Source organism: Rhipicephalus microplus, chromosome 5 (assembly GCF_043290135.1).
Source record: "Rhipicephalus microplus isolate Deutch F79 chromosome 5, USDA_Rmic, whole genome shotgun sequence".
NCBI lineage: Eukaryota > Metazoa > Arthropoda > Arachnida > Ixodida > Ixodidae > Rhipicephalus > Rhipicephalus microplus.
In genome coordinates, this window is record NC_134704.1 from 1,966,985 (window position 1) to 1,989,398 (window position 22,414).

The window sequence follows — 22,414 nt, forward strand, 5'->3', positions numbered from 1 at the left end:
TTTTATATGTGCATGGCCGCCTGCTGCAGTCACTAATAATTTCATTATTGAATCTTATTCAATGACACGGCTGACAGTGATAATTATTGTTGCACATTGTGTTTCCTTGAACACTTAGCCATCTGCAAAGGTGGCTTTTACACACACATCTTACAGCACTGACTTTTTTGAAGAAAAACAAAAGGCTTAATATTTAATATCCTGAATATGGTAGCTACATGAATACAGCAACCAGGTGGCTCAGTGAAGCTCCCTTTCCATAGGAAACAGAAGACATGCGCAGGTGCTGTACATTTAGTAGCCATCTTTTCCACGAGCTATTATTGATGTCAAGCTTGTCCGGAATTTTTCCACACTCAGTTCGTATGAGGTGCAGGCATAGACTGCGATGGAAACACTGAAAAAACAATTTAGTGACATGTGTCTCTTAGCAAAACTGAATTTGTCAGTCTATTTTGAAACAATGTGTCTTAAAACAAGCAGAATGTACACAAACTAGAGATGTCACAAGCAAAACTTTCTTGATGTTCTTAGCGAACAGCTGCAATCTTATGAAAGAAAGTGTGATTTTCAAATTGTAGATAGTTCAAAACCCTGCTTGAATTGCGTTTGTGCATAGTGCGTTGACAGCAAATTCAATGAAACCACAACACATATATTGTCAAAACGTCAAAACAGGGGTGTTGCCGCAGAGATTGAGACACCAGAAGCAGGTCGGTTCTTTTAATAGAACGCGCAATAGAGTTCTTCTTTTTCATCCATTTCCTTGTACTTCATGGCACATGCACAACTGCCATTGTCTTTCTTTTCACTTTCACATCACTTTAATACCTTAAAGACCCCCATGTAGGGGGTATTACATAAGGGGTGGGTTACAGGTAAATGTACACAGGTTTTCAAATGGAAATGTGCGTGGTGACCTTCTCTTTAAATGTTGATGGACACGTGATGGCTGGAACGTCACAGGGAAGGCCATTCCAGTCCACTGCTACACGGGGGAAAAAACAGGCAGAAAAAGTAATAGTGCGAGCATGTGGACGGGCAATTTGAAACGCGTGGGCAGTGCGGTAAGATATGCACGTCGGTGGGACGATGTAGGGTGCTTGATTAAGAGGGCTGTGAAAGAACTTGTGTAGCAAACAAAGACTGATAATGCGGCGGCGCACTGAAAGATTCGAAAGACTAGTTTCACGTTTAAGGGATGATATGCTTATGTTATATGAATATGAAGAATGTATGAACCTAGTGGCGCGGTTTTGCACAGACTCTAATTCATTTATCAAGTATACCTGGTGCGGGCTCCATATGGGAACTGCATATTCAAGTTTAGTTCGGATTAAAGATTTATAGGCGAGAAGTTTGATGTCAGGTGGGGCATGATGCAAATGACGCTTCAAAAAACCCAGAGTTCGGTTCGCTGATGATATGACGTTCGTGATATGCGTGCGCCATGAAAGATCACTGGATAAGGTGACGCCCAGGTATTTATAGGATTTAATTTGTTCAAGAGTAGAGTTAGCTATTACGTAAGAAAAATGCAAGGGATTATGCTGGCGTTGAAAAGAAACGAGTTTGCATTTAAAGGGGTTAAGCTCCATCAACCACAGGTCGCACCATTGCTGTACACGATGAAGGTCATTTTGAAGTGCAGTTTGATCAGAGGGGTTAGTAATTTTGCGGTATAGAACACAATCGTCGGTAAACATGCGGATATGAGAAGATACATGCATGGGTAAATCGTTAATATATATTAGAAACAGAAGGGGTCTGAGGACGGAACCTTGGGGGACTCCCGATGTTACCGAGAGGGAGCTAGAATGTTTATTTCTAATATCGACAAACTGGAAACGGTTAGCAAGAAATTCTGAAATCCATGCAAGAATTTTGGGGTGCAGATTCAACTGGGCAAGTTTTAGTAACAGGCGTTTGTGTGGTACCTTATCAAAAGCCTTAGCGAAGTCCAGAAAGATTGCATCAGTCTGGAAGTTACGGTCAAGATTAGCGTGCAAATCATGAGTAAATATAGCTAGTTGTGTTTCACAAGATAAAGATTTATGAAATCCATGCTGGGAAGAATGAAAGAAATTGTTAGCGTCCAGAAAGTTTATTATGTGAGTGTATATGACGTGTTCCATGATTTTGCATGAGACGCTGGTTAGTGAAATGGGGTGGTAATTTAGGGGTGACTATTTGTTACCTGATTTGTGGACCGGAATGACCTTTCCCACTTCTTAGTCTTCTGGCAGCATTCCTGTTTTAAGCGACAATGAAAACAGCATCGACAAATACACTGCAATAATTTGTTTAGTGTTTTTTAACAGTTTAGAGTTAATGTTGTCAACGCCAGCCGATGATGAAAGTTTAAGTCTGTCGATAAGGGACGAAATTCCAGCAACAGAAAATTCCACTGGAGTCATTATCGGTAACGTCGTAGTAGGTGGCGAGGGAAGTGGCGAATTGGCTTCTTTTGTGAACACAGAGCAGAACGCGATGTTAAAAACGTCGGCACAATCACCGTTGCTAACTTCCTCACCATATTGGTCAGTAAGCGTTATTTCGCGCGGCGGTTGCGGGTTTATAACTTCCCAGAACTTTCTAGGGTTATTTGTTAGAATTTTAGGTAAATCAATGCGATAGAACATCTGTTTTGCACTTCGAATTGCAGCATAATATGCGTCTTGTGCAGCATAGTACTTCTCCCATGCGCACGCAGTACCATTACGTTTCGCAGTACGAAAGAGACGGTTCTTTTTATTTTCCTGCCTTATTAAAACTTTCGAAAACCATGGTTTATTTTGATTAGCAGGTAAGTTCATCTTTGGGATATATGTATTAGTTAACTCGAATATTTTGTCCCTAAAGACTAACCAGTTGCTGTTAAGAGATCTGAGATCGAAACTGGATTCAAACTCAGGCAGAAAATCTCGCAGTTCATTATTGATTGCTTCATAATCACCTTTGTACATATGAATTGTTTTGCTGGAAATGTGGCGTTTTTAGGGATGAAGTTTAATGTAGTATGAATGACTTTATGATCACTGATTTCACGTAAGTAGGAGATAGATTCTAAGCTTTCGGGGCTGTTTGTTAGTATAAGATCTAAAATGTTCGAAGATTCACTAGTTACACGAGTTGGTTCCGACACCAGTTGCGTAAGGTTAAAGTTCAGACAAACATCGACAAATTCTCTTGCTTCGGCATTTCCTGTAATTAGTTGTGTTTCGTCTATCCAGCCAATATTCGGGAAATTAAAGTTGCCATAGAGGAGGATATGTGCGGATGGGTGTTTATTAGTAAGTGTAGACAGCACTTCATTCAGTTCGCGGGCGAAATTTGGATCAGAGCGAGGAGGCCTGTAGAATACGCCAAGTAATGCTGTTTCGGGTGAGGCACGGCACAATACCCATAATATTTCAAGTTGTGAAGGAATGTTCATAAGGGAGCAAGATAGCTCTTTGCTAGTGGCGATGAGTACTCCCTCACCACGTGCGTTCTTACGGTCATGACGAAAAAGATTAAAGTGCGGCAAGTCAGCCAGAGCCTCTGTATCCGAAATGTCGTCAGTAAGCCACGTTTCGGTCAATAAAAGTGCGGCGATGGCGTAGTGGTTAGAGCATCCGCCTCGCATGCAAGAGGTCTGTGGTTCAAATCCCGGTACCGCGCAGTTCCCAACCGGATTAAAAAAAAAATCTGCGTGTTGATGGAACTGCATTAAGAGGCCTGGGGTGCGGCCTCACTAGCAAACACCGCCGAGAACGCACTCCCTCACCAGAGAAGGATTGGCCACCCTGGTGCAGTATCTGGCCACTACCTCCCACATGCTTACGCCAACAAAAGTATACTACTGCCAGATGATTTTAATAGATTAGACAGGGGCCTGCGCTTAGGAAGAAAACTGCGGATGTTAGTATAAATTACCGAAAGCGAAAGCTTAGCTTTAGTGCTTGTACGTGGCTGTTGGCGCGCTTGCCGTCGGCGTACTGATCCCTATGTTTTTTCTTTGACAATTCCTGCTTCGTGGTCGTAAATTTATCGCTTAGAGCCGATGTGCAAAGTTTGGAAGCACAGTGAAAATGGCACAGATTTGCTCCTAGCGAAAGCAATGAGCTCTTTTCGGGCTATTCTAACAGGGTGTGTGAAATCTTCGCCAATGCTAAAGTTAGTACCTTTTAGTTTTGGGCCGTTTGAAAGGATAGATTCTTTAGTTTTGACAAGCATGTGACATTTGCCTCCCTCTGAAAGAGGCAACGTCCTGATGCGCAACTTAGGCGCTCTACCAGGTGTATGAAGTGGTCGCGTCAATTGGATAAATACGGTTTCATATGCACGACGTGTACGACTTCGGGTAAATGCTTTTGGCGCTTAGAACTACAGTCAGTGTTAAAAACAACTTCATAGTTCACGTCGTTCAAGCGTCGCGTGACGCTGTATGGGCCAAAGTACCGTCTTAGCAGTTTTTCCGACAGTCCACATCGTCGTATCGGAATCCAGACCCAGACCTTGTCGCCTGGTGTGTAGCTTATAAACTTGTGTCGGGGGTCGTACTGTTGTGCATCTCGATGCTGTTGATGACAGATGCACACACGCGCGAGCTGTCTGGCTTCCTCGGCGCGCTCGTGAACTCTTTGGCGTCTACATGGATGTCGTCAAACTCATGCGGCAACATGACGTCCAACGCTGTTGTGACTTCGCGACCATAGATCAGACTGAACGGCGTCATTCCATTGGTTTCTTGTCGAGCGGTATTATAGGCAAAGGTCACGTACGGCAATATCTTATCCCAGTTTTTATGTTCCGTGTCAACGTACATGCTGATCATGTCTGTGAGGGTCCTATTGAGGCGCTCCGTCAGTCCGCTTGTCTGCGGATGGTATGCAGTTGTTCTCCGGTGAGCTGTACCGCTGAGTCTGAGAACTGACTCCAAAAGCTGTGCGGTGAAGGCAGGTCCTCTGTCTGTGATCACTGCTGTCGGAGCGCCATGCCGAAGGACGATGTTTTCGATAAAGAGCTGAGCGGTTTCTGCTGCTGTACCGTGATGCATAGCTTTAGTCTCCTCATCAGGGAGAGGTAATCGGTGGCCACGATTATTCATCTGTTTTCTGTTGTGGAAGTTGGAAAAGGGACCAGGAAATCCATTCCAATCTGGGTGAACGGCTTCGCTGGTGCTTCGACTGGATGTAAAAGACCGGCTGGCTTGCTGGGAGGCGCTTTGCATCTTTGGCAGTTGGTGCAAGTTCACATGTGATGGTTAACAGCAAAGGGTAGCTTTGGCCGGTAGTACTTGCATCATAGTCGGCACAATGTTCGGGTGTAGCCTAGATGACCAGAAGTAGCTTTATCATGGCACGCTTCCATAATTTCTTTTTGAAGAGAGGCAGGCACGACGAGCAAGTGCGGGTTGCCAGTTGGTAAGAAGTTTTTCTTATAGAGAACATCGTTTCGCAAGCAAAAAGATGGCAGTCTTTTGGCAACTAACCGCGGCACATCCTTACGTCGTCCTTCTAAATATTCAATGAGTGGTAACAGCTCGGGGTCACTGTGCTGCTCCCGTGCAATAGTGGCCGTGTTGACAACTCCCAAGAATGCCGCGTCGATGTTTTCGTCATCACGGGCGACAGTCTCCACTGGCGACCATGAGAGACAGTCGGCGTCGGTGTCCCACTTCCCAGATTTTTAGACGATCGTCATGTCGAACTCTTGAAGCCTTAGGCTCCAGCGCGCCAAACGGCCAGATGGATCTTTAAGGTTGGTGAGCCAGCACAAAGAGTGATGGTCGCTAACAACCTTGAAGAAGTGGCCGTACAAATATGGACGAAATTTGATGACCGTCCACACCACGGCGAGACACTCCTTCTCGCTAGTCGAGTAGCTCTCCTCCGTGCAAGAGAGAGTTCTCCTGGCGTAGGCTATCACTCTTTCACAGCCGTCTTGCCACTGCACCAGAACGGCACCCAGACCTACATTGCTGGCGTCAGTGTGAAGTGCTGTAGGGGCTTCCTGGTTGAAGTGTGCGAGGACTGGAGTTGTTTGCAGGCATTGTCGTAGTTGATTGAATTCCATTTGCTATTGTTCACCCCGAAAAAAGGGGACGTCCTCACATGTGAGTCGTGTCAATGGCGCCGCAATATCGAAAAGTCCTCGATAAATCGCCGGTAATAAGCGCACAACCCTAAGAAGCGTCTTAGGGTTGTGCGCTACGGCGTCTATTTTGGCTGGGTCAGGTCGAACACCCTCGTGACTGATGACATGGCCTAGGAAGCTGAGTTCGTTAAAACCAAAATGACATTTTTCCGGTTTTAAAGTAAGGCCAGCCGAACGTATGGCTTGGAGGACGGTGAATAAATGGCTGAGATGTTCCTCCAATGTTGCTGAGAATACAATAACATCGTCCAGATAGACCAAGCATGTTTGCCACTTCAGGCCTGATAGTACAGTGTTCATGAAACGCTGAAAAGTGGCTGGCGCCGAGCACAACCCAAAATGAAGCACCTTAAATTCGTATAGGCCGTCGGGCGTCACGAAGGCCGTTTTTTCACGATCTCTCTCGTCCACTTCTATCTGCCAGTAGCCGCTCCGGAGGTCCATTGAAGAAAAATAGCGCACATGACGCAGCCGATCAAGTGAATCGTCTATGCGGGGCAGTGAATAGACGTCTTTCTTTGTGACTTGGTTCAACTTGCGATAATCAATACAGAAGCGCAAGCTGCCATCTTTTTTCTTGACCAAAACCACGGGGGATGCCCAAGGACTTTTTGAAGGTTGTATGACGTCATCCGCAAGCATCTTGTGTACTTTCTTCTGAATCTCTTTGCGCTCTTTCGGGGCCACACGGTAGGGGTTCTGCCGAATCGGTCGCATGTTGTCTTCACTAATAATGCGGTGCTTGGTCAATGGTGTTTGCTAGACCTTTGACGTACGTGAAAAGCAGTCTTCGAATTGGTGTATAAGTTCAAGCAGGCACTTTTTATCAGAGGGCGGTAGCTTAGAGCAGATGTCCACCGACAAACTTGTCGAGGCGGGGACAGCCGCGACATCTGGTTGCAAGGCAAAACAATCTCCGGCTTGGTCAACATCATCGTAGTAGGCAATTGCAGTACCCTTCTGGATTTGACGGCGCTCGTAGCTGAAGTTTGTGAGGAGCACTTCTGCCTGGCCACCAGTAAGCGCCAGGATGCCCTTCACGATGGAAATGCCTTGCGTGAACAAAAGAGTGACTATGTGCTCCACTATCACATCCTTATAGCAAGGACACCCACTGGACACCGACCCAAGACAGCAGGATCTCGGTGGGAGTGTCACATCGTCGGCTATTCGCAAACGGCCGCGTAGTTCTTCGCTGCTGTTGTCGGCATACGGATGTGCGCAAAACGTCACTATACGTTGAGGGACGTTGATAACAGCACCATGATCTTGACGAAAATCCATGCCGGCAACAGGATGAAAGTGGCCACGAAGGTAGAATCCCCGATGCGAAGTCTAGTGGTGCATTTACCCGTGGGAGTCATCAGCTGACCATTAGCACTCCTTATGTGCGGCCCTGTCCACGGTGTCTTGACCTTTCTAAGGTGGTCGGCGAGCTCTTGTCGCATGATTGAGAAGCTGGCGCCAGTGTCGACCAGTGCTGTAACGTGATGTCCGTCAATGAGAACGCTGAGATCGGCACGTACAACTTCATCGACATTAGTATTCGTCATCGTATTCATCGTCGTTGTCGTCATACCTTTTTGCGATGATTGAGGGAACTTTTCAGTGTCTCGACGTTTGGCAACTTTGCCCCCCGAGGTCCCATCAGTTAGTTTCCTCGGCGCGGGCTAGGCGAACGACCTCTGGTGACGTCTGCATAGCTCTGAGGGAAGTCACGGTGACGCGCAGGTGATGGAGATCGCCAGCGACGCGGTGGGGTTGCTTGGGCAGGCGATAGTTGATCGGCATCGAGGGCACGACGGTCTTCGGAGCGAAAAGAACCGGGACGAGAAAAGTTCCCGAACCCGGAATCGCCATGACGACAATAGCGGGCAATGTGACCGACCTCTCCACAGCGGAAGCAAATAGGCCGACGGTCGGCCATACTCCATAAGTTAGTTCGGTGAACTGGTGGTCGTCTCGTGGAATCCCGTTGCCACCAAGGTACAACAGCGGGTCGTGGCTGGAAGGGTGGCGCCACAAATGTCGTTGGAGGGCGACGGACCACATAAGCGTAGCTCGCTGTATGTGGCTCAGGACTTGGTGCGGGTGGTGTAATGGCTTGCCTCAACTCCTGGCGGACGATTTTTGCAAAAGATGCGACTGGCGGTTGGGCAAGGGGAACGGAGAGGGCCCGAAGTTCCTCACGCAGTATTTTCCTAATCATTTGTCGCAGGGAACTTTCGCATACGGCAGTGTTCTGAGTTGCAGCACTTACTGCCATGTGGTTCTGCAGGCGGTCAAAGTGTCGGCGTCGTTGTTGCAGTGCGCGCTCAATGACAGTCGCCTCTCTTATGAATTCATCTACTGTGGTAGGTAGATTTCGTACGAGACCCGCAAATACTTGTTCTTTAACATCCTGCATTAGGTGACGCACCTTCTTCGCCTCGGGCATGTCAGGGTCAGCTTGTCGAAACAGACGGATTATACCCTCTGCGTACATGGCGGCTGTTTCATTGGGTTTTTGCACACGGGCCTCAATCACTTGCTGTGCATTATCTCGTCGGTCCGAGTTCAAAAATGTAGCGAGGAGCTTTCGACGGAAGTGTTCTCAAGATTGGAATGTAGCCTCACAGTTCTCATACCACGTGCGAGCGCTATCTTCTAGTGCGAAATATGCACGGCCAAGTTTGTGCTGTTGGCTCCAGTGGTTGGATACAGCGACCCGTTCGAACTGTTCGAGCCAGTCTTCGACATCCCCGTACTTTTCTCCACGGAAAACTTCAGGAACGCCAGGATGTTCAAGAGTCACCTGCGAGGGAAGAGTGGTCTGCGATGGTGGGCTAACCGTGGATGTCATAGGAGCTGCCATGCTGGAAAGAGGCGGAACAGGTGTGGACACAGGACTTAGGCCTAGTAGGCGCCGAGTGAATCTGTGCACTGGAGTCGTGACGAAGGGCTGAGTCTCTGGACTAGGTGAACGGGTCCGAGAAAGACTGTCCTGCATCAGATTGTAGGCTCTAGCACCTCCACCAGTGTCAAGACGTCAAAACAGAGGTCTTTCCGCAGAGATTCAGACACCAGAAGCAGGTAGGTTCTTTTAATAGAATGCGCAAGAGAGTTCTTCTTTTTCATCCATTTCCTTGTACTTCATGGCACATGCACAACTGCCATTGTCTTTCTTTTTGACAAGCACGTGACAATATGATGGTAGTAAAATCAGGTTCTCTTCTCGATGTAGAAGAAACCACTTCTCCCCACTCGGCGCCCGAGGCGCGCCACCCGCAGCGGTATAGCAAAGTGGGGGAAGAAACGTACGCCGCTATCCCAATAGCGGCTATTGGCCTGCTGGTCGCTTGACGATGAAGCAGAAGCAACGCTGAAGAAGTTCTAGATGACTGAGAAAAACTTGTATTTACAGATTTTACAAAACAATGGACATCAATGTTACAAAAAAAAAAAGAAAAGAAAAACAACTTGTAAATGAACCGACTTCTGTAGGGCGACCCTACGGGGTTCGGCGGAGCCGATGGTGCCTAACACCGCAAGCTCGGTTCAGAACACTTGGCGGAGCCCCGGGGCCTCTTCTTATCTCTTCCTGGCGCTCCGCCCTTACAACACTCTCGGCAAATAATCACCTGCTTGTCCTTTGATCTGCCACGTGGATGCCGCCTTCGTGCACGGGGGACTCAGGCACTCTCCCCAAACAACACCACAACCAAAACGTAAATAAAACAAAACTAGCAAAAGCATAGAGGCCAGGGCCGGCTTCGCGGCGCACAATTATCCAGACAGAGCTAGCCGTACTCAGTATTGCGGCCGTAGGGCGACTTCCCTCTACCACGTCAATTTCTTGACGACGGGGCTATAATCCTCTTGCCTCTGTGCGCCGTACGAGGAACCGCTCGCTGACCGTGCATGTTTCTGCTTACGAGCTGCTTTGCCCGGATAAACGGGGACGCAGTCGAAGACATGCCCGATTCAACAATAGGCAACCCAGGCGTCGAACGGGCAGCCATCGCCATTTCCCGTGTCGCGAGCCCGCTTCTGAGAGTTACTGGACCAAAGCCGGACCGGCAAAAAAGGTCCTCGGTGACTTCAGAGTTCTCGCAACGCGCGCCGCCGATTCTGCAGGCGCGCAAACAGCACGTGGCCGGGCCATACGCCGAACCGATGCGAGGAGTCACCGCGGTGCGCAGGGTCTCAGAAGAGGCCCGTTGATGGGCCGACTGCCAGTTCCGAGAGGCAATTAGGGGGCCGTCACAATGACGTTTATAATCTCACCCCTTTTGCTGCCCCGGTTGGTTCCCTTTTCCTAGAGTTAATGGTAACTCGAAATGCTCGACCATCTCTGGCGTTGAATAAAACAGGGTAATATGCTGGCGCCGTGTGTCTGCGCTCGCGGCAAAACCGGTTAGTCATGCTTCGATCGCTTGTCGCTCAAGCAACGCTGGCTGCCCGAGGCTGACATGCCGTCCCAAGCTTACGCCGCAAAGCAAATAAAAGCACACAAAAATTGCCGCGCTACCGATTCTTACCGCGGTCCTACAATGGTAGTACATTCATTAAGTATTCATTGTAGGTAACACTTAATATTAAACATGAATTTGATTTCAAATACAACTAATGTAGCTTTTTTCAGGCTGCTCACGCAGGGACAATTATACCTCTAATTTCAGAAATTGGTGTCACTAAATTACTATTGTGTGCTGGCAAATTATGGTCATCAGTTTACATTATTTTTGTTGGCTAAAAAGGCAGTACCCCTCACTTAAGCATCACAGGTTGCCTAATGAAAAAAAAAAAAACGTGGAAATACTAAGACACGAGGCACCCACCTTGAACCACACACCATCCCAATAAAGCATGCAAACTTTTGCAACAATCCCCGGAAACCAGAATCTTGGAAGCTATTGACTGTGATTTAGCATTAAGATTTGATGAAACTGATTTCCAAATTTGTATAAATCCTTCAATGCCGATAGCTTGAAGAATTGCAGCCTATATTTAATATTATCAAATAAATGCGGTATCCAATTTTACATTTTAACAGCAATATATGCATGCCTTATGCTTATCGTGATTTATAACATTATCGCGAGTTTCGAGTGATAAATAAGGTATTCATTTTGCACATACCACTGATACTGTTAACATCTGTAGCGCATGCCTTGAGAGTTTACTTTATCTAATATACTGTTAAGTTTGTCATCAAACAGAAAATGTCATTTGAGGTAGTGCTCTAAACTATTCGCAATGTTCGTACGCGTAAAAGTGTTTAGCCAAGTTTCAACACCTAGGTTGGGCAAGGTGCATAGAATATTTAATAAACCAAAACAAAATCCAAACATAGTGAAAACAAGCAGAGTAAGATTGATGGTGCTTGAACGCGTAGACTAATGACTGAATTAGTGCTCGCACAGTAAGGCACAGCGATTCGGCCCCATTCAGCCATAAAGTATTCATTTGAAAATACGGTTCAAGGTAAACTAATGGCTTAAAATGCATGAATTCAGGTCACATGAGGCAACCTATGTTGCTGGTGTATACCGTAAGTTCGAATTTTACTAAGCGAGCTGCATGAACACCTAAGCGTATGGCAACTTTTGCGAGCCCTACCTAAGACGATGCAACAGGCTGCATGCAGACACGCGTTAACTCGAATAGCACGGTAGCTTATGAAGACGCGTGCCGGCGCGGATGCTGCACCGGCATACATTCGGTCACTTGCAAGAAGAAAACGTCTCTGATTGGGGTCATAACAGATAACAATACTGTAGCTGTTTAAAATGGAACTGCCGATGAAAATGCCTTAGACAGGCTTACGCGCCCTAGGCATGGTCAATGCCTACAGCTAACAAATGCCCCAGAATCATTAAACAAAATAGTGGTCACTCATGAGCAGGGCCCCCCTTCAACACCACTGCTGACAGAGGAGGCCGCTGCCACAACTTCGCTCAAATCTGCCGCTGAATTTCCGCTGACCGTGCAGGCTTCATACTCCACACAACAGAAAAACCTTGTCTGCCCTTAACTTCACGCAACTTTGCCTTTGCACTGCTGAAATACTACAGAAAAACTGGGTCGCCACGTGAACAAAAGCTCACTTATCGTGCACATAGTAAGAAAAACGGGGTGAACACTGTGATAAAAAAGCCGCAACAGTAGCAATGTGGTACATACCTGGCGAGTGCTCCACTATACGGAGCCACGCGTCCTCTTTTGAGTATAGTATATCTTCGTAATCAGCAGCACTGGCAGAACACGTAACACGAACAAAGTGCAAGCATACTTAAAACTCGAGAGAAATCTACTCAAACCTGATCCTTCGAGAGGCAATTGAGCGGCGGGTAACACGTCCAAACAAGTAAAGTTATTCTAGACGTGCAGACCCACACCGCAATTGCGCATCATAATTTTTTAATGCTGAATAGAGGGCTTTGTTATTATATTTAAATATGTGAAAAATATGTAAAAATACATACTACATAATTATGCAAAGCAAATATTATTTGGCTTAATGAAGAATAATTGTAAAAAACAACCTGCATATATGGCATGGACAATCGAGACTTCATCAGCAAATTCTACCAAAAGTTCTAGAAAATAACATTTAGTAAAGGTTTTGAAGAAGACTTCTTTTAATCTTCTAAAAAGCTTCGTGTGAAGCTTCCTGTGAAAAACATTTATTCAGCGTCACATAATATACCTACATGTCCGCATACCTTTCTAGTCTTTTTGAGAAATTTTTACGACGTTTCGTGTTTCTTGGTTTCTTCCATCCCAGAAAGGCAACTTTGGGCAGCGAGCATCTAGTTTTAGTGCGCAAAGCTGCTGGCATGTTGCCAAAGTTCCTCGGACCAACTGCAGAACGCGTTCTGTGCGTGTAACACAAGCTCCAGCTTCGACAAAATGTACTGAATTGCCTGTGCCTTGTTATGACCTTTATCATTAGTAAAGTCTTTCGGCCTTTGTGGACGAGACAGAAATATTTCGACACATTCCTAGCAAGGGTGTTCCGTCAAGACGGGTTGGTTTCCTGTCAGCAAAACGTAAACAAGAGGTCCAGGACCGGTACGCGCAAAGAAAATGCACAAGCCAAACAAGGCTATTGTGAGCTGGACTTTATGCAAGGCTTTTGAGGCAAACAAGGAAGCAGCGGGGCCATTTTCGAGGTCACCGAGGATCTGGAAAGACCGGAACCAGCATGGTATTTGCAGTTTGCGCAGAAAGCTAAATCGAAAATGGTTGTGGCTGCACCTTGCGAGGAGAAGCGGAGCCCTAGAAATTCGTAGCTGAGCCGCACCTTCTAGCAAACAACGAGGAATGGAATGTGGGTTGAAGGAAAAAGCGCTATCTGCTTCAGCCCTTGCGGGAGCCTGCCTTGACGACGAGGGATTAGTCGACCACTCCTCCTTCCCTTTTTGTCTATAGGATCGGCTGAATGGGGTAGCATATTTTGACGATAAGCTGGCAGATCACTACATTGTTCTACCCGAACGCAGTCAGGCAAGTTTGGCGCGTGTTCCGAGAGCCGGTTTTTCGAACCTCACCCAACTGCCACAAGAGTTCTTGGCAACCAAGGTCATCTAAGACCATCGGACGTGCGGGAAATCTTGGTGACGGGTGTGAAACGTCAGCGCTGTGTGTTTGTAACCATATTTGGGCATCGTGTAGGCCCTCTCCACGTGCATTGTGTGGTGCCTTTCCCCGCCTTCGTGGGTAGAGCATCTATACCGTCGAGTGCCGTATTGGCTGAAGCCGCGGACAATGCACCCAGGGTTGGTGACGTGGTGCTATATAAGCGAAAGACTATTGTATATTTTAAGTTCTACAGTTCAACCATTCAGATGTACAATTCTTGACTTCTTGATCACTTGATAACCTCTTTTCAAATTCTCAGTTACTAACCATGTAAATAAATTGTTGTCGTTCTTGCCTCATCTATCTTGTTCGACAATGGGTCCTAGGACGGGGGCCCGCTACCAAACTGAGACCCGCAGGACCCAAAGTCGCAACAGCCTTCTGCCGCGCCTATCCTTAAATTCCCCGGAGCTTACCGCCAAAGTCAGGTGTGGCGTTGCCGTCGCTCCGCAAACTTCAGCTTTGGTTCCTTTACAGTTAAACCTGGATATAACGAAATCGATGAATTCCCGGAAAAATTCATTATAAAAGGATGTTCGTTATATGCAGGTTCAATACAAACCGTCGGAAAATAAATGCGCAAATTAAAGGAAAGATGAGTGAAGGCAGAGCTAACCTAAAGCAATTATTTTACAGTCAAAAACTCCATTATTATTGCTATAGAAATTATATGGACACTGTCAGCGAGTTTTTGCCTTGGCCGCCATGTTCCGTAACTAGTCCAAATTGATAACGTGCTCGTGCGCATCATAACTTTCACGAGCGGGTAAAAGCACGCGTGCGCTGCTGAAACTGAGATCAAATGAGTCGGCCCATACCTATTAGTTAATGCCTGGAAAGTGCATAAGATAACATCTTTCGTGTGTTAGAACTGCCTTCAAATGCTCAAACAGAAAGTAAACCACCCATCTTAAACGAGCATGAAACAACAAAGGGAGGGGGGGTGGGAATTCCTTGAGTATCAACAATGAAATTCGATTTTAAGGTGGTGATCGCTGGTGCACTTGCTATCTCGGCAAGTATCGATGCAGTTTCAACGCCAAGGGACTGTGTGAAAAGAGCACTTTTCCCTGGAGCGGCCATAATATAATTAGCTGTGGTATGTGTCGGAGAACATCTAGGTATGCGGTAAACTCCATGACAAAAAATTTGCCACATTGGCCGGCTGTTTATCTTGGAGAAGCGAACAAACGGGGTGGCCTGTGCAAGGAACAGCAGCATCGTCTTCAAAAATGTGCAGTGTTTATTGTTTCATGTATTTGTTTTTAAAGGCATCGACAATATTGGTTCTCTTTTACGGATGGTGAAACTGAGAATATTCTGTGTGAGGGGTGCATGCAGTGTAAAAAACAATGCCTCTTGTTTGTGAAAACATTGGCACTTGTGGTGGGGTGACAGTAACTGGTTGACAGCGGAACTTTATGACTTGACATTTAGTGAAGGTAAAAATGCATTCGACGCAATCATCTGTGAGTGGTACATCGCAGCGTTTACGCTGAGTGTGGAAAAAGTTGGGGGGACCTTTAGGCTTCGCCTTTAATAGTTGAACACGATAGCGAAATCCAGCCCCTATTGCGCTCTTCAACCGCTAAGTGCATATTTATTAATATGTTTTGTTACACTCACACACTTGCACACAGTATATTGTACCAGCGGGCACGTGCGAATGGTACATACAAATTTTTGATCGAAAGTAAGAGTCACATGGCATTCAAGATATGCGTCGTGCGCTCGCCATTATAAAAAGTCTCACAATGCATCACAGATGGCAGCACATTGTCTAGCATTTGCTATTTGCTTGATCAACACCTCTGGAAACACATGATATGTTTTCCACTAGATGGACATAGTTGTTCATTTTTAAAGCTGTTTGAAAGTTCCTGTGTATTTTTTGCGGCAATGGCTGCACTATTCTGGCCTTTTTTGACGTAGTTTGATGGCCTTCCTAATGCACGTACAAATCCCCGAATGGGCTGGTTTTCGTCGTGACGCCTGTCGAACAAAATGCGTTAAGGAGACTCTTTTCACTACATGGCGTTTATGTGGTGTTTTTTTCCGAAGCACCTGCAAGTAACTTCGTGGATTTGCGGTAGAACACCTGCTTGCCACGTGAACGACCCGAATTTGATCCTCAATTGGACCAAAAATTTTATTCTTTATTTTATTTGCTTCTTTCTCAATTTTTCGCTCGTGGAAGATTTTTCACTCACAACCAAGGGTGTCAACGCCGACAGCCGAGTTTATGCGACACGAGCTCTCTAACACTATCGTGTTAAAAAAAATTGCATGATCTCCGGTCTGAAAGATACGACTACCCTTGATCTACAAGCTTGTTTAGCATTGCTGAAGTTGAATATACACTTCACCGTGATGCATAAACAAACCCAATAAAGATATAACATGTAAGCAGCGCAGATTCTTGTTTCACATCTACTTCACGGATCTATCTTTACAAAGAGACAACGCTCACTAAAAGTTTGTGTATCAGGTCTAAAGAAGCAATGTGAATATGCAAATAGATTGAAGGCATCAGGCATAGCAAGATAATTGCGCAAGAAATTATGAATATACATAAGTTGTCGGGTTTAAAATTGCATGAGTTATCAGTGGGCTATGAGGAACGCTGTTGATGTCGAGAACTTTGCATAATTTTCACGAGTATTAATTAACCTCAGCCTAATGCATGGCAAGAAGTGTTTCCTCATTTTTTTTATTTTTTCATCTTAATAAAAATTTTGTGCACTGAGTGAGTATCTTGTTCGTGACCTCATGCATGACAGCTCAAAACGATGCTGCTACCAATGTCACATTTCGTTTGAAACTTCAGTGAATATGTCGTGACGGAAATCGAGTACATTTACATCTATGCCATGTTATCATTTCTCAAAGCACCCGTCACCATCAACATGTAGAATGTTGGCTTTTGAAGAGCAAAAAAGTTTTCTTTCTAATGGTTGCCATTTGCGACGAGCAAATCACCTCAAGTTAACCTAACAAAATCTTGCATTATAGGCAGTTATTCTTCCTCTAGGTGGATTTAGAAAAACAACAATTCGCAGAAATTTCTGTCGAAAGATTGCAGACACGCACCGGCCTGCTATGCGGAAAGGTCCCGTCGGCAGAACTTTCTTGCCAACTAGCTTCTGAATCGAGGGAGGGAATGGTGGGCGGGCTGCTTGCAGTGATGTCACTCTGTTTGGAAACAGAGAGAGGTATATTGTTTTGTGCATCTTGTAGCACGTTGAACAAAGAAAGCAGCCTTAACTGCAAACAGCTCTTCTTAGGCTATAGAACCGCCAAAGCCGTTCAAATGTGTTCTCAGGGGTTTGACGAAGTGGGCCGACATCCCTGAAGGGTTCAGAGCACGACTTTCGCATTGTCGCCTCTTCAGGTGCACTTGGGAGAGTGTATCCGGAATAATGCAGGGCAGAGTTTTCCAAAAATATTCCCTGCATCCATGCGCAGCACCAAGCCGTGAAAGCCAATCATAACAACATACTGGTGAGGAACAGTGGGGTAGCATTCCAGTTCAAACAAATGGGCTATGGTGGTAACACTAATTAATGCTTATTTAAAGTTGTGTGCATATGACCAATAGCAGAAAATTTGTTGTTCCGTATGCTATCATAACCCTGTTTTTTTTTTTCACAGGTGGACTTTGAGAAAATGCAGATGACAAAGCCATTTTATGGGCCGCTGCAGCGAACCTACCATCCCGCCTTTTGGCTGCAATATCGGCAGTCAAGTCATCAGTCGCTAGTATTGCTCAAAGTTCAAAGGATTCAGGTAACATGAGGAGCTCCTTCTGCATGGCTTTGTATGCTTGGAGGCACCTATGTGGTACCAATCTGTGTTTGTGCCACATTTCGTGAGGGCAGTCTTTTTTCCCTCTTTATACCTGGCTAAGAAAGTTATGCTAATGCTTTAGCAAAGAAATGGCTACAAGCTATGAAAATTTTAGTGTGATCTGTAGAAGCATCAGTGTATTCATCCTATCGGACACTGATAAAAGTGCTGCACCAAACTGCTGTAGTCATTGCTGTTGTCATTGCAGGTTTACGTGATTGGTTTAACTGCCACATTGAATGTAATGCTTTCTAAAAGCCTTAAAAGCCAACTTAAATGTCATGTAGCTGTTGCTAAAGTTCCAGGGAAGATGGAAAATCCTGAACACACCAATGTTACAGCTAGCAGTCTTCAAGGCAGCAAATGTAAGTGTCATCCTTGGTGATGGATAACAGTGCTGTCATTTTTACTATTAGGCAGTCCAATATGAATTTACAGTAATCCTGTGCCATTACTGTATACTAAAAGTGGTCCATCTATTTAAACACTTGCACTCAAAAAAGAAAGATTGGTCGTGTGACCAAAAAACGGGCATTTATTTTGCACTTTTTCTATGGTAAGGACACTAGCAGTATGATACTATTATAGCACGCTAATTTAACATGCTGCAGAATTCAGAGAGCACAATCTGCTTATATACATTCTTTTAAACTGTTTTTTATATTAGATGAAACACACTGAGTTGTATATATTCCTGTGCTAATTTCAAATGCAGCCTACTCTGGTTACAATAGACCATAATAATCCAGTAAAATGGGTCCGTATTATCCAACTTCCGTTTATATCTTAACTCTGCAAGGGTGGGGGGGTGGGGGGTGCATGTCATCGCGAGGATCATTTCCATTTTGCCCAGCAGTATCACCAGGCTAGTTCTTCTGATACATGCTTAATGTATTCAACAGCATTATTACAAAAGACGCCAATCACCACCAGCAGTTTTAAACGAAATTGCACTGCAAGTTGAAATTGAGCGAGTGCCGTTACTGTAAGTGCAGGGACACTATGCGGCCGCTGCACTGCAGCAAAAAGCTTAGTCTGATTATAAAGAGTAAAAGTGTTAGCATTGTTTTTCAGCCACTTCTCTTGATCAGCTTGGAATAAAGTCTTTCTTTTTCTTGGGGACGGGAAGGCATACTTGCTTAGATTGGGCCACATATTATTAAATTAAATTGGCTGCTAGGAGCTGTTGTTCCCGTGCAGCGTGAACAGCACTCTGGACCATCCAAAATTGGTCTGAAACTTCTGAACTGAGCAGCACCAAGACAGTTCTCACATTAATACAGTCGAATCTCGATAATTCAAAGTGAAAGGGTTCTCAAAATTTGTTCGAACTAAAAGAACTTCTAAATAATGAAAGCTAAGTGAACGGAGGGCTCATCTGCAGTGACGCATGTGCATTGAGTTAACACATGAGGAAGAAGTTTCAGAAGACTTACATTTATTCACAAATCACAGGACACCCATCTTTGACTGAAATATTCAGTGATGCGCATCTGCGCACATTTGCCTTGCAGCGAGTCATTCATTTTCGCACGCAATTCGCAAATCATTTCTACTTCGGCTTCAGCATTCTCCTGGCAAGAGAAGTAGTGCGCGGCTATGTCCAGCGCAAACAATGCTTCAGTATCACTAGGTGAAGGGGGGGGCACCTCATTGCTTTCATCTGAATTTTCGGCACTGAGGGCGGAAGGGTCATTAGATGTCGCCACTTGAGGGCACGCAGATTCATTTACTTCAGCCTCAGTGATGATGCCTCAAGTCTGAACACTGCTGTTCACCTGCACGTAACTTTCAAATGTCACGCCATCCAGTAGAACACTGCTGAAGTTGTCAGGAGCGCATATTAAATGGTCCGAAGAAATCTGCAGCGCCACTTCATCACCATTAGCCACGGGTTCAACAAAACCACACTTCCTAAAGCAATTGGCAATGGTATCCTGCTTAAGTGAGTTCCACGCATTAGTACGGATGTGTGGTGCACCGAGGAGATCAATGGAATATTTTTTCACAGTTGAGACACAACAGCATCCTTTCAAAGATATGTTGGTCTTGCTGTGCGCGGCAACTGCATTTCGAGTAGCCTTCCTCGAAGCTTGTCGAGGTCTTCGTCTTTTTCTTGGAACGCCCGCGTCATATGTTGCCAGGTCGCTGTCCTGCCGTTCCTGTCACCAGTACGCTAGCTGGCATTGCGTCCTTCTCTTGCGAAGCCCACTTCAAAAATGCAAGCTCGTCACTGCTCGTGCACCACTCGCAGCTGGGGTCACGCCCTTTGGGCCTCGCTGTGCGTTGTGCGCGCTCATGCCATTTTGAATGTTGTCAGCTCCTAATTGTCTTTTTCCTTCCTACGGGCTTTTGCTTGTGACATACGCCCCCCCTTTCAGGAGTTTTTTTCTTGAAAAATGGCTCCTTGCCAGCGTATTTTTGTTGCCCTAATCTTCATCTGTATTTTTTTTGTATTCTCCTGTCTTCTACTCTCTTGACGTTCAACTCGCACTGGTCGTTACAACACACTTACAAGCACCAACATCATGCTACACTGCACTAAACTGCTTAGTGTCCAAGAGTTCATAAACCATAACGTTACGCGACTACTCTCACAAAATGAATGATTACAATCAACACCCAACACCCACTTTTGAAAAATGTTAAATATTCTGTATACAAAACTCCAGAAATGCACGGCTGCCGCCGATGCCGCTGCCACGAACGCTGCTGAACAGATAGGTGCTAGCAAGGAAGCACCGGTCGACGTGCCTGAAACGCCTCACTTTTCTAACAAGATGGAAGTCACCGTGGATGGTGAAGAGGTCTCCAGTGATGATCTCGAAAAAAATGAAGGGTGGTGGACAGTAGGCTCACGGAAGTCAAATAGCAGGCAAGCGATGACTTCCCGCGTGGAGTCTGGAGATGGCAATTACAACAAAAAACAAGGCGAGCAGCGCCTACGACAACTCATCAAAGCAAGTCGCATGCCACATTTACCTCGAGACGACTACAAGATAATTATACGTCCAAGAGGGAGCCTCCGCATCGCTGATCACGGAGCTGTGCGCATAGCGACCAGCGTCTACCAAGCAGCAGCAATCCTGAAAGAAGCTCAAGATGAGAGCATGGTCTGCCCTAATCTACAACAAAATATCATCGCCGTGAGTACACCGAGTACATCGATGCACATGCTCATAAATATCAATGTATAACCCGCATCACGGTCGGCAAGAACACGTATGAGACCAGTGCCTACGAGGCGGCGCCGGACTATATTTCCAAAGGCGTAATACGCGGCATCCCCCTGAAAGATAGCGCCCGCGACATCGCAGCCAGTGTTGTCACCCCCAGAAATCCCATGTCATTGGCTGCTAAAAGGCTGAGTAACACAACGGCAGTGATCGTGCTGTTCGAGAGATTCAGGGTACCGACAAAAGTTCGCTACGGTGGACCTCTACTGCGATGCACCCTATACCAGAAACAAGCCGATACATGTTATCACTGCGGCATACTGGGACACCGCGTGGATGTGTGTCCGAATTCCCAAGATCGTATATGTCGAGGATGCGGGGTGCCGAGCTCCCCGGAGGACCACCAGCGTACACCCACATGCCAACTCTGCGGAAGCAACCACGAGACGGCCGACAGGACCTGCAGGACACGCTACAAGACCCCTCACATCGTGACCCGTCGCCGCTGGGAGCACCAACAACAAGTTTCGCCCAAGCCTACAGCCAGCAGCAACGATGCAAACAAGCAGGACACTCTTCCTCCTCGACCAAAAGGAGGCCGGGGCTGGCCCAAATCCCACACCTATTCAAGGTCCGGATCCAGATCACGGAGCCGAACACCAGGACCACACGAATTGAGGTAGGCAGACGTGGTCGCGGGAACGCAGCATAGGTCTGAGGAAGCCGCATCTCAAAACTCATCGAAAAAGTTAAAGTAACAGATAGTTCAACTCAAACAAATGCTTAGCCAATGCAATCAGAAAATGAATGCTTTAAGCAAGGAAAACCACATGCTTAAAGAGGAGCTTTGTAAATTTAAGAGCTCAGAACAACAACCAGTAAATACCCCCCTACAAAATTATGCCTGAAACACCTCTGGAACAAATGGAGGAGGGGGCGACCCCCCCGCCCCCTCAACGTAAAGCGGAAACTTCGAATAGTGAGAATAGACCTACACGCACTACTATCAGTAATCCCACTCTTGCTGACCTGATGAAATCCGTTAAAGAATTCAATGCATGGATGACCACAACGTCTCGCCTTATACCTACTCTCACCAATCGTGTAGATATGCTAACTCAATTAATACAACAGCAAAATGAGCACTTTGACCAAAGAACGCTAGCAGTGGATTCGTGGACCTCCTCGCAGTCATCGAACGGAATGGTGCCCAGAACTCAACCATCGCAACCCATTTCGCCACCCACCGGTCTGATTCAGCCGGCAACATTTATACCCCCACTCCTCACCATGGCTAAGCAACCTGCGTACAACATTTGGCAGTGGAATTGTCAAAACTACGCGAATAAGAAAGCTGTTTTAAACCAATATACCCGTGATAAGAACAAGCCAGATATTATTATTTTACAGGAGTAGCATGGTTTGGCCAAATTAGCAGGGTACCGCGCAATTGGCTGTGCCACTGGAGATACCACCACCTTTACAACCCTAGTCCGCAAAGACCATACTGTTATGCAACACGATACTAAAATTAGGCACATGGATAACATTCTAATTGAACTCATATCACACTGCAAAACACACGCTAGCCTCTTTGTACTTAACCTATACAGTAACCCTAAACA

General features: G+C 45.9%; 1 protein-coding gene across 6 annotated transcripts in view; it reads left to right on the plus strand.

The window, feature by feature from the left end:
• Positions 1–22,414, plus strand: part of LOC119174040 (intermembrane lipid transfer protein VPS13A) — a 1,344,268-nt gene that overhangs the window by 1,135,535 nt on the left and 186,319 nt on the right. For all 6 annotated transcript variants that reach the window (XM_075894208.1, XM_075894209.1, XM_075894213.1 and 3 more), the window contains one exon: positions 17,419–17,553. In XM_075894208.1, the coding sequence (XP_075750323.1) occupies positions 17,419–17,553 (135 nt within the window). The remainder of the gene's footprint in view (positions 1–17,418; positions 17,554–22,414) is intronic.